Source organism: Vombatus ursinus, unplaced genomic scaffold, assembly GCF_900497805.2.
Source record: "Vombatus ursinus unplaced genomic scaffold, bare-nosed wombat genome assembly UNPS02014168.1, whole genome shotgun sequence".
NCBI classification, from domain to species: domain Eukaryota; kingdom Metazoa; phylum Chordata; class Mammalia; order Diprotodontia; family Vombatidae; genus Vombatus; species Vombatus ursinus.
The window spans coordinates 3,187,274-3,200,090 of record NW_020953946.1 but is presented as its reverse complement, the minus strand read 5'-3'; the positions used below and the strand labels follow the sequence as shown (position 1 = coordinate 3,200,090).

The window sequence follows — 12,817 nt, the reverse complement described above, 5'->3', positions numbered from 1 at the left end:
TTTAGTTGCAGGCATTTTATCGGTCTATTATGCAGATGACCACCTCGGCATGCTTCAAACTGTGAGCTCAGCTGTAGACCTAAAACACATGCTCCACCACCTGGTGTATTCGGAGGCCCGGGCTCAGAGAAGGGTGGGGTTTGTATATACACAACACGACTTCCACTCGACCGCTGGGTGTGGAAAAGTTAAATCTGGCTCTCGGAACTCTGGCTGGTGACCCCACCCCACTGCAGGCCCGCCCAGGTCTGCCTGAGCTAAGAGGCTGGGGGCCCCCAAGAGGGCTCCCCTTCCACCCCAGAAGAGATGAAAGGATAGCGGGCTGAGCAGTTGTCAAGCTCCCCCCCGGCAGGCGCAGGGCGGAGTTCCAAGAGAGGATGGGCGGAGAGAGAGGGCCAGAGGGGAGGGACGGCCGCGGCTAAGCTCGCCTCCCTCTCCCAAGTTTCGCTATGTTGTTCCACTGCCCCCGTCGTCCCGCTCCGCTAAGTGAGGATAACCCGGCGGAGTGGAGCCCAAAGAAATGGCAAGAGGAGCAGCGCAGCCATCGAGGAGGTGAGAGAAAGGGGGAGACGGAGAAGAAACGGGAGAAGCGGCAGGGAGGACCAGTGGAAAGGAGCGCCCTCGTCATCCTGCCTCTCCATCACCCCCTTTCCTCCCTGCCTCTTCCTGGTTCTCGGGCAGCAACCCGGAGCCCCCTGTTGGGGGTTGGGGGGCGAAGGGAGGGGAAGCTCCAGATAGCCTGAGGAGTGCTGGGGGCAGGAACCACGGGCAGGGGTGGAGCGGGGAAGGGCGGGAGGCTCAGACATGAAGAGCCGGCGGCGGCGGCGGCGGCAGCATCGAAAGCTGCTGTTCTTGCTTGTGCTGTATACTCTGGTCCTGCTGCTGCTGCCCTATGTCCTGGACAGCCGCAAGAGCGGCGAGGAGGCGGGCGTCCGGCGCTGCCCCAGCCTTCCGAGCAGCCTGGGAGTGTGGAGCCTGGAGGCAGCGGCTGCCGGGGAGGAGGAGGAGACTAAAACTTTGATCCGGGCCGGAGGGGGAGCCTCGGAGAGCCTGCAGAACCGGAGCGACTCTGCCGGACGGTCGCCGCCGCTGCCGCGCGAGAAGCAGCACGTCTACCTGCACGCCACTTGGCGGACCGGCTCGTCCTTCCTCGGGGAGCTCTTCAATCAGCATCCCGACGTGTTCTACCTGTACGAGCCCATGTGGCACCTGTGGCAGGCGCTCTACCCGGGCGACGCGGAGAGCCTGCAGGGCGCCCTCAGAGACATGCTCCGCTCGCTCTTCCGCTGCGACTTCTCCGTGTTGCGGCTGTACTCCCCGCCGGCGGACCCCGCCGCACCGGCCCAGGTCTCCGTCAACCTCACCACGGCCGCCCTCTTCGGCTGGAAGACCAACAGGGTGATCTGCTCGGCGCCCCTGTGCCCGGCCGCCCCCAGGTCCCGGGCCGAGGTGGGGCTCATCGACGGGGCCGCCTGCGAGCGCAGCTGCCCGCCCGTGTCGCTGCGGGAGCTGGAGGCTGAATGTCGGAAGTACCCGGTGGTGGTGATCAAAGACGTTCGCCTGCTGGACCTGGGCGTGCTGGTGCCGCTGCTGCGGGACCCCGGCCTCAACCTCAAGGTCATCCAGCTGTTTCGTGACCCGAGGGCGGTGCACAACTCCCGCCTCAAGTCCCGGCAGGCACTAGTGCGCGAGAGCATCCAGGTGCTGCGTACCCGCCAGAAGGCGGACCGCTTCCAACGCCTGCTGTTCGCCCAGGGCGTTGGGGGCCGGCCGGGGGCGTCCCTGTTCCGGCCCCAGCCTCCGGGTCCCCGCGCAGACTTCTTCCTCAGCGGGGCCCTGGAGGTGATCTGCGAGGCGTGGCTGCGGGACTTGCTCTTCGCCGGGAGCTCTCCAGCCTGGCTGCGCCGGAGATACACCCGGCTGCGCTACGAGGACCTCGTGCTGGAACCCCGCACCCAGCTGGCGCGCCTGCTGCGCTTTGCTGGTCTGTCCACCCTGCCCGCCCTCGAGGACTTTGCCCTCAATATGACTCGCGGCTCGGGCTATAACGCCGACCGACCCTTCCTCATTTCGGCCCGGGACGCCCGGGAGGCGGTGCACGCGTGGAGGGAGCGGCTGAGTCAGGAGCAGGTGCGCCAAGTGGAGGCTTCCTGTGGCCAGGCTATGCGCCTGCTAGCCTACCCGTTCAGCGGAGAGGAAGGAGGCGGCGGCGAGAAGGCCCGGGAAGCGAAGCCTGCGGTGGAGAAGCAGCAGAAAGAAGCGGAAGGCACTACAAAGCAGCGCCCCAGGTAAAGTGCATAAAAAAACCTAAAATATCCCCTTACAGGAATGAAGTAGCTGAAGGGACTTGAGATGAAGAGGAGGGAAGGTGTAGAGACTGGTGATATTCCCAAATGTCCCCTCCTGGAAAACTAGGTCAAGGCATCGCCTCACTTTGGAGGCCCCCCCCCTTTTAAGAAATCCTGTTACTTTATTTTTCAATAAACAAGCTTTTCCCCTTCTTCCTCCAGCCACTCCTCCATCTCACTGGAAACCACTGGCAAGAAGAAAACCAAACAAAATTTGTAACAAATTATGCACAATCAGGCAAAACAAATTACCACATTGTCATATTCTGCATCTTAAATCCATCACTCCCTGTCAGGAGATGGGTGCCCTTTCCAATGACTTTATATGTTCTGAAAACCTCAGTTTTTCCATGAGCCTTGGTTTCCTCATCTGTAAAATGGGGGAATTGGAGTATTTCAGATCATCTTCCTTTTCTTTCTAAACCCCGTAATCTTCGTTGCCTTGGCATTCCACCTCCCACTGTGGGAGCTTTAAGCCATCGGAGAAGTAGACGTTTGGGAATATTGTCAAAGTTTGTAAAAGAAAATTCTTGTTAAGGGAGTCTTTTTTAATTCTTTCTGTTTGTAAAGCTTATATGTCAGGTGGATCCTCTGGTTAATTTCTGTATGTAAGTCCTTGGCTTTGCTATTGCTCTTAGGACCTGCTAATCAGACCTCGTTTAGCAGAATGTGTTGGCAAAGAGTACTAAGGAGTCAGTTTCTCGTTCGGAAGGCTGATTTCAGACATTTCCCCTAATTGACAATTCAGTTAGCTGGCCAGAGAATACTTTCCTCAGGTCTTGTAGAGTAGTGCAGAATACAGTATTGTAAGATTGATGATAAGGATGAGGAAAACTAGTGGTGGGTGGAAGGAAATGACTTGTATTTCCATTCATTATTTTATATTGTAATGGAGCATACCCCTGGGACACCAGGGCAAGTAAGATTGAGCCTTGAAAATGGCCAGCAAAAGAGTGTGGGTCAGGATCTGTTACTGGCAACTGTTGTGATTTTAAAAGCCCCAAGCACTGATATTTTTCTAAATTCATCAGATGGTTTCCTCAGTCAGTTTCTTTAGGGACAGGGAAATCCGCATTCTTTCCCAACTTCCTGGTTGAAGAGAGGTCGCAAACTTTTTTTTTTAAACATCTCAACAACATCCTTTCACCGGCTAATCTTTTGCATAGAAAATCAACATGCCTTTCTAACCATTTTGGTTATTTTAGTAGGCTTTTCTTCCTTTGCAGCATCCCCTCCCCACCAAGTTTTATTTAAAAGTCAGTGAATATTCTCACATTTTTACTTTAATGTCAGCATTTGTGGAGTTAGGATTCTGAATTCAAAATCCCATCTCTTCATAGGATATGCTTTTGAAATCTTGAGAAAGTCACTTAACCACAGTGGGGCTTAGTTTCCTCAAATGTAACATGAAGAGGTTGCACTAAATAGCCTCTAAGGTAGTTTCTAGTTCTAAATTTATGATTCTATGATGCCAAGGAGAGGCATTGGTGAGACAGGCTGTCTTAGAGTCAGTCAACTTGAATTTATTAAGCTCCTATTTTTTGCCCCTCAGGCACTGTGCTGAATGCAAAGAAAGGCAAAACAGAAATAAAAAAATATAAAAGGCAAAAAAATAGTCCCTAATGTCATGGAGCTCACAGTCTAATGGGGGAGACAACACATAAATATTATTATAAACAAGATTATGTGTGTGACATATTTAAAGGTTATCTCAGAGGGAAGGCACTAGCATTAACGGTGATCTCTTGGAGAGGATGGGACTTCAGCTGAGACTTGAAGGAAGCCAGGGAAGCTAGGAAGTGGAGATGAGGAAAGGAGAGTGGCCCATGCTAGGGGGTGGGACAGCCATTAAAAACGCTTCAAGATGGGCTGATAGACAATTTTAGAAAGCTGTAAAGTTCTTTTGTGGGAATATGATTTCACAGCTGTGGTGAGCATTCTCATTTCCTCACTAAGGAATTAGTGCTCACCTTCTATACACAGCTTTGATGACAGTAGTTCATTTTTTGGGGGCTTTACAGTTTACAGAGTGACTTCCTCACAACAACCCTAAATAACAGCCTATCTTTCTCTGACTTGTGTAGGCACAGGAATCATAAAGTAAATGACCTTTAAGTACAAATTTATAATTAAACAACTTAAGTCTTAACCTTTCAGTGCTCTAGGCTTCTAAGGTTGTGCATGAATTGCAGAAAAGGTGCCTACCTGCATTTTCTCTCTGAGAGTTCCCTTTATGAATGAAATCACAGATTCTGTCTCAATCCTATTTATCTATATCTGTAAATACAATTCAGGGTTGTAGAATTGAAATGGAAAGGAAACTACAAACCTGCAACTTTGTTCTGCTGTGTGATGGATGGTTACATCTTTTTGTCCAATCGTGTATACAAGATTATCAGGTGAAAAGGATGTTATGGTTAAAATGTGATAACCAGTTCCCTTCCTTCATCGATGGCCTGACAGCCAACTGACTGAGGAAACCTTTGGAGTTGGAGGAAAACCATTTCAATTTCTCAGACCACTGTCCAAGTACAGACCGTCACCCACATTTGCTTTTTTTTTTTAATCAGTCATTTTAAAGGATAAGCCTTGCCTTTTCTTCGGTGCCTCTCCTTTAGAACCTCCCCTTCGCCCCATGTCAAAGATCAAGCTCTTTTAAGCCCTTCTGGTAGGGTTGGGGCTTATTCATCTACGATTTCACTGTAGCATGGAAATATACCACAAATACAGGTCAGCAACTGTGGTGTAGTTTATTATAGCCTTAGAGTTTGCCTCAGATATTAAAAAGTTAAGAGACCCCAGGGTCACACAACTAATTTTTAGAGCATTGGCTCTGGAGTCTGAATGCCTAGGTTAAAAATCTAACCTCTGATATTTACTATCTGTGTGACCTTGAAGAAATCACTTAAGCCTTCCTGGGTCTCAGTTTCACCTGGAAAATGAGGAGATTGGACAAGGGGGCCCCTGAGGCCCCTTCCAGCAGTGCCATGCTGTTGAAGCCATGGGAGTGGTGAAGTTATCAAGGGGAAGAACGAAGAGAGAGGAAGAGAAGAGAATTAAGGATAGAAACCATGTTTTAAGGCAGGGGGAGGAGGAGGAACCAACAAAATCGGGGAGGGGATAGAGAAGTAGGAAGAGAACCGTGAGAGTGCAGTGTCAGCAAATCCAAGGAAAATAGAAAAGATTAAGGTTGACATAGTAGTCAACCTCAGTAAGTTCCCCTAGAGAGGTCAAGGAGGCTAGAAAAAGGCAATTGAAGAGCCAATGGAGAGAGCCCAGAAGGAGATATAACTAATCTGTATGATCTTAGGCAAAGTAGTAGGAGGAGTCAGGAACCTAAGTGATATACTAAATGCCCTATATCACTAGCCACTAGCTTTTCATGATACCCATGGACATCCAAAGATATAGACACATCTCTTCCCCTGAGAGAGCTGTATCAGCAGCCCAATGAATATCAGAGATATCTGCCTCAAGCTGACTGGGGTGCTATTTTTGTTGTTATTTTTAAAGCTATCTCAAGAGACCTTTCTATCCTTTTAGTAGGATGGTAAATCCTTGTCAGAAGGTGATATTTCACCTTTGCCCCAGAATAATCATATCCAAAGATATATTGTACCCTTCTCAGTATGCATGGGAGGTTTCTTTTGTAGTCCTGTGATACTTCCATTGCTCACTGTATTTTTGGAAATTTTCTGTGGGACTTGCCCTCAGTGCCTGTTGCTAGCACATTGTTTTGAATGTTCTTAGTAGTAACAAATTTTTTTTTTTTTGCCTTTCGAAGCTTAGTCTGATCGGTTTTTCAAAGGAACCCAAAGTCATTTAGACCCAAGTTGGATTAAAAGCTGGGTAATAATAATTTTGATTTGAAAAAAAAGAGGTGGCTTGAGTAAGTCTATTTTTCTTATGTATGAGGCCCATAAGTTGCCTCAAGGGTCAGTTTGCATGAAATACAAATATTCAGAAATCCCTAGAGCAGTCACAGCATCCCTGGAACACAACTATTCAGCCTTCCAGGGCAAGACTTTTGAAAAACCTACCCTCATTTGAAAACATCAGTTTGGGTATGCTTATTAAAACCTGCCCTCATTCCCATATAGTTGTGCCACTTGTATATGTTATAAATTATTGTAAATATACAGTTGGATTTTTGTTACTTACTATATTCATGTAATAGGTTAACCTTGCCTGAACAGAACTCATGCTTTGTTATTCTTTCCATTGACAAAATATTTTTGATTTTGAAAAAAGTCCAATTCTAGTATGATTTTTTTTTTTAAATGTCTTTCATCGAGGCAAAATAGTAGTGGAGGCAAAGGTATCATTGTAACACTTGGGTATTTTCGATAGTCAGGGAGCTGGGATACAGTGACAAGGTATGAAGTGGAATTCTCATCATAGTAATGGCTGAGATTAACTTTCTAAAGCGCTGAATCAGCAATTGTGGCTTCTGTCTTAACTTTGTTAGGGAGTGAGGAGGTCTATTACCCTTGCAGTGAATGGGTTGGAGGAAGAAGATGTAGGTAGTCTGACTTTTTCTCTCCTCCCTGGCTTTCTGTTAAACAACTGTCCTTGTAAGCGGAGCCATCTCCAGTGTCCTGATCTATATCTTGCCACTGCACCCAGATGGCTCTAAAGGAGAGTGAGGCTGGGACTTTACACAGCCCTCCCTCACTTCACTCCAATTCATTTGCAAGTCATGACATCACCTTCCTGACGTCATGGTCTGCTTGGAGAATGGAGGACAAACAACTACAGTCCTTGTAAGGTCTGCACGCTCTTGGCTTCTTCCTTCTCTGGGAAGGAGCTACTGATCATGTGAGTAAGAAGAGCCTGGGTTGGAATTAAACAACTTCTGCCCCAGTGTTTGGACAGTGAATTTGGAATTTGGAAGGAACACAGAAGCAGGAGGACTTTTCGGGAGCTAAACAGGAAGCACCCTAATTGGCTAAAAATTGCTAAACTCAGCAATCTTTCATGAGAAAGGGTGTCCTTAATGCCTTTTCCCTTCTCCGAAGGCCTGGTGCCAACAACTGCTTCTGTTGTGATTTGGAGCCTGTGTTCAGGCTGAAGATCTAGCCCCCGTTAAGTGCTGAGAAGGAAACTTCGTTGACAGTGAACATTTTAAAACCGGGAGATTAAGAATCATATAGAATAGGACTAACACATTGAATTAATTTCTTTTTTACTTGGAAGTTAATAAACACCAAATAAAACTGGGTATTTCCATATACGTAGCAGAACAGAAAAAGAGGATTAAAACATTGAATTTCAATGATAGACATAGAGTTCTGGGATTCAGTAGACTTTATTTTTTCAACAGTGGGAAGCTTTGGTGTAGAACTGTATCCTGAGAATTACGATCATGGTGATGGAGAAATGTTTTTTCCCTGTTGATCCTGAGCCTCCTTCTCTGAACATTATGTTAATGAGACTTGGCCAGAATATCGCTTCTCTCGCCTGGTGTGTTAGAACAAATGGCATAGTGCATTGTGATCTTGAGGATTGTGGTGGGAAGGCACTCTGAGCCAGGCCAGTACAAACAAGTCGGGAAGGACTGCTTGCTGCCAGCACTTTGAGATTAACTATTGTTTAGACTGAGTTGGAGATGTCTTTAACTGTACATTGCACATACACCAAAGTAGTTATCTGTAATACTGGGAAATGAACCATAGAACAAAGTCTGAAGTTTGGGGTACTCTCCTGGAATAAATATATAGGTACTGTGACATTAAAAAAAAAACATGGCCCTGAAGCAGTGTGCTCATTTGAGATTCTCTAGGACTCTCTGAGATGCCAGTCTTGAGGAATTAGGAAGATAAGAGGTTAATCTGAGGATGCCATTGAGTGGCTCCTACAAAAAAAAAGTATCATATTTTAAATATGAATGAAAGTAGACTCTCCCCCTACCAGCAGCAGATAGCAGAGAAAAGTCATGCTTTTTGTCACATGTTCCCAAGAAGGGAGTTGCTCTGCAAAGAGGAGAGGGCTGTTGAAAAACGTGTCAATGCAGAAACAGATTGTTTTGGGATCTTCTCTACTCATTTTCCCTTGGTTTAGTGGATGAGCTATAAGCACAGGAGAACTCAAGTCGTTTGCTCCCCACCCAGGTAAGTCCTAGTAGGATTTACCCACTATCAAAACAGAGATAGCCCTCAGTGGACTGAGAGAAGTTGGCATGAGATGGTAGACTATTCTGTTAGCAGACAACTAACCTCTTCTCTGCTGTGATGACTTCATAGATGACTGGTTCTTTTTTTTTTTCCTTTTCCACACTGAGGGTAGTGTTAGGGAGAAAGGAGAAATTAAAATGTCTGAACTTGGCTATTTGTTAGCCACCCTAGCAGTTTAGAAGTAGACTGGGGGAGGAGGAGGGGAGTTGGAGTTACTGGTTTGGACGAGGTGGTGATCGAGGTTAGATCTGGAAGCGACCTTTAAAGATCGTAGAGTCTGCTCCTCTCATTTTCCACATGAAGAACTGGAACTTAGAGAGGTTGTAACTTGCTCATGGTCACACAGGTAATCAAACTCAGGTACATTCACTAAAAATGTCCTTCCCTTTATTTGTAGAGTAGAAAAATCTATACCGAAGGCCTATAACTAGTTGATCCTGAAACTCAAGCCAGTCAGTCAGTAATCATTTATTAAATGTCTGCTCTGTGCCAGGCGCTGTGCTAAGTGCTGGGGATATGATGAAAATCAAAACTCAGGCCTTGGGGGCAGCTATGGATAAGAGCACCAGCTCTGGGGTCAGGAGGAAGACCCAGTTCAAATCGGCCTCAGATACTTACTAGTTAGCTATGTGACCCTGGGCTAGTCACTTAACCCTTATTGCCTCAACCCCGCCCGCCCCCCCCCCCAAAAAAAACAAAACAAAAAAAACGACCAAACTCAGGTCTTGCCCTCAGGGAGCTTGCTTGCAAGTATGTGAGGGAACTAATGGGAGAGACAACATGCAAATATCTATGAAAAAACAAGGTAGATACAGGATAAATAGGAAATAATTGATGGAAGAAAGGCACTAGAATTTAGGAGGATCAGGAAAAGCTTGTTGTAGAAGTGCTATTTTAGCTGGAATTTGATTAAGTCAGGGAAACCAGGAGACTTTTCGAACAGCTACTGAAAATTCTGAGTCAGGAGGGTGCTGAATGTCTCCTTCAGGGAACAACAAGAAAGCCCATTGTCACATGGATTACAAGGTGGTGAGGTGTGAAGTATAAGAAGACTGGAAAGAAGGTGGGGTGTGGCAGGTTTTAAAGGGCTTTGAATACCAAATAGAGGGTTTTGTATTTGATCCTGGAGTTTACTGAGTAGGGGGCGTAATATGGTCATAGCTGTCCTTTAGGAAGATCACTTAAAATTATTTTATTTTATTTTCAGGTCTGTACTTTCTCTCCCACATCTTCCTCTCTCCCTCATACCCCTTTGAAAAAACAATGAAAAAACCCATTACAAAGTGTGTACACACACCCCCACACCCACACACACCCACACACACAGACACATTTCTACATTGTTCATGCCCCAAAAAATTTCTCTCCCTCCCTCCCTCTCGCTCTCTCTCTCCTTCTGTCCCCTTCTCTCTCTCCTTCTTTCTCTCCCCCCTCCCGTTCTCTTTCTCTCTCTCACCTCTCTCTCCCTCTCTCCCCCTCCCCCTCTCCCCCCTTCCGTCCCTCTCTCTCTCACCCCCCTCCCCTCCTCTCTCCCTTTCTCCCTCTCTCCCCTCTTCCTCTCTTTCTCCCTCTCTTTCTCTTTCCCTCTCTCCCTCTTTCTCTCTCTCTCTTTCCCTCTGTCCCTCCCTCTCTCTCTCTCTCCCTCTCTCGTTGTCTCCCTCTCCCTCCCCACAGGATACCTTTGGTACCTTTTTGACATATATGATACTTTGTGGTACCCTTTCCATACAGGGTCACACAGCTAGTTTGAAGCTGGATTTGAATTTGCCTGAAATCAGCCTCTGATTACAGGCCCCATACTTTTATCCCCTATGCCATTTAGCATAAAATACATAAAGTTACAAAGGAAACAAATTACATTCAAATAAAGGTGTTATTCCTATCCAGGTTCAGAAATCCCTTGAAATCTATCCAAGAATCCAGGGTAAGAACCTTTGGTATAGAGGGACACACCACAAATTAATCCAGCAAGCAGTAGTTAAGGGCCCACAACATATAAGGCACAGTGTTAGGGGCTGGTGATACAGAGATAAAAAGCAAAATAGTCCCTTGCAAAATAGTCCCTGCTTGCAGAGACTTTATGGGGAAGAATCACCATCACAGTAGTTTGGCAACTATGTGAGGGCATTCTTTGACCATGGCAGCTTGTGAAAGAAGTAAAAATATTATGTGCAGGGGACATGTGAAAGATACAAAAAATGTTTAAGGCAAGGCTCTCCGCTTTCATGAATGAGGAGAGCAGGGAAGATAAGGGACATCATTAAAGAGCGTTGCTTGCTCTGGAGCAGCAGACCTTGGTCTTAGACTTGACTCACTGATTGACTGCCTGGATCATTATGGGCAGTTCACTTGACCAGTCTCCTCTGTTTACCCATTTGTGAAATGGGTAGTTCTCTAAGACCTCTCACAGTGTAAAAAACTGATTCCAGGCATACAGACACTCCTAAGTTAGTATGTGATAAATGCTCCAAAGTGGAACAAAGGAGTTCAAAGAATAAGATTTCCAGTTGAGGTGATCCCTGAAGACTTTCTACAGGTGGGATAGTGTTGGAGCCTTCAATAGGCAATATAAAGGGGACAGATGAATAGAGGGAACCATGTGAGCAGAGGGCAGGACAGCTTTGGGAAACACCCATCTCCTTATGAGTCTAAATCAGAGATTCCCAAACTTATTTGGCCTACTGTGCCCTTTAAAAAAAAAATTATTGGGGCAGCTAGGTGGCGCAGTGGCCCTGAAGTCAGGAGTACAAGAGTTCAAAACTAGCCTCAGACCAAACACTTGACACTAGCAGTGTGACCCTGGGCAAGTGACTTAACCCCAATTGCCTAAAAACAAACAAACAAACGAACAAACAAACAAACAAAACACATTATTAAGGGCCCCTCTGGAAATCTACTTTCTTTAACTCTTTAATTTTTTTTTAATTTACATCATTTCAAAAAATATAAAATATTTACATAAAAAGATGCATCTTAAATTTAATAATTTATTGTAAATTTTTTTTCCTGCATTGAAATTTTGATGTTGCTGTATTGCATTGTATAACCATATAATATCATACAACAAGTCATTACACGTGCACATATTCCTGCCAATGCATGCTGGGCTTCTCGACAATGTGTGACACGCTAACCTACCAACACTTGCCTGTTAAAACCTGTCAGTGTACTTGACCACTGATTGGTTATAACTTGCATTTTGTGTGTTTATTTGGAAAATAATGTAATCAGTATGACTTTATCTCTATTATACAACAGATGAAACATGTACTAATTATTTTTTCAAATTTTTTTTCTCTTTCCTTATGCTTTCATCACCCTCTTATTTTTATTCAATGCCTCCCAATTGTACCTGAGGCTACTACCGCCCCCTACCCCCCATCATTCCAATGTTCCCCAGGGTATGGCATCTTTTTTTTTTTTTTTTGGTGGGGCATTCAGGATTAAGTGATTTGCCCACAGTCATACAACTAGTAAGTGTCAAGTGTCTGAGGCCAGATTTGAACAGGAGGTAGTATCTTCCAAAACTTTGGAAGACCTTGAATGTGCGGCTGAGGAGTTTGAGGCTTATTTCCCAGGCCATAAGAACTTGTGAGGTTTTTGAGGAAGGTAATGACAGGACCAAAATAATGCTTTAGAAAATGATTAGTCTGGTAGCCTTACTCAGAACGAGTTAGAGAGAAGAGATACTGTAGCCAGGGTGACCAATTAGGAAGCTGTTGCGGTAGTGCAGATATGAGGTGTGTGAACTAAGTGTGAACTTAGTGTGTGAACTAAGCTGATGGGAGTGACACAGATACATAAAACATTTTGAAGGAAGAATAGATAGGGCTCAGAAGAGGGGCAGAGAGGGATATGAAAAAAATGCACCAGATTAGGAGCGTGAGTGGCAGAAATCAAGAGAGGACCATTAATCAAAATAAGGAAGCGAGGAGAGGAATGGATTTTGGTTTTAGACATTGAGTGTGAAGTGTTAGAAGCACACCCATTTCTAAATGCAGCACTGGGGCAGTGCTGGCAAGATATCAGGGCTGGGGATATAGATTTAAGAGTTATCTTGAGGGGGCAGCTAGGTGGCACAATGGATAGAGCACTGGCCCTGGATTCAAGATGACCTGAGTTCAAATCCGGCCTCAGACACATAACACTTACTAGCTGTGTGACCCTGAGCAACTCACTTAACCCCATTGCCTAGCAAAAAAAAAAAAAGAGTTATCTTGAATAGAGGTGTTAGTTAAAGCCTTGAGATTAGGTGGCATAATGAAGGGAATACCATATGATATAGAGAGCAGGGAA

At 45.8% G+C, this 12,817-nt stretch overlaps 1 protein-coding gene across 1 annotated transcript in view; it reads left to right on the top strand.

The window, feature by feature from the left end:
- The first annotated feature begins 779 nt into the window (after positions 1–779).
- Positions 780–12,817, top strand: part of CHST7 (carbohydrate sulfotransferase 7) — a 28,054-nt gene continuing 16,016 nt past the window's right edge. The window contains exon 1 of the mRNA XM_027859467.1: positions 780–2,288. Within this exon, the coding sequence (XP_027715268.1) occupies positions 805–2,288 (1,484 nt within the window). The 5' untranslated portion in view covers positions 780–804. The remainder of the gene's footprint in view (positions 2,289–12,817) is intronic.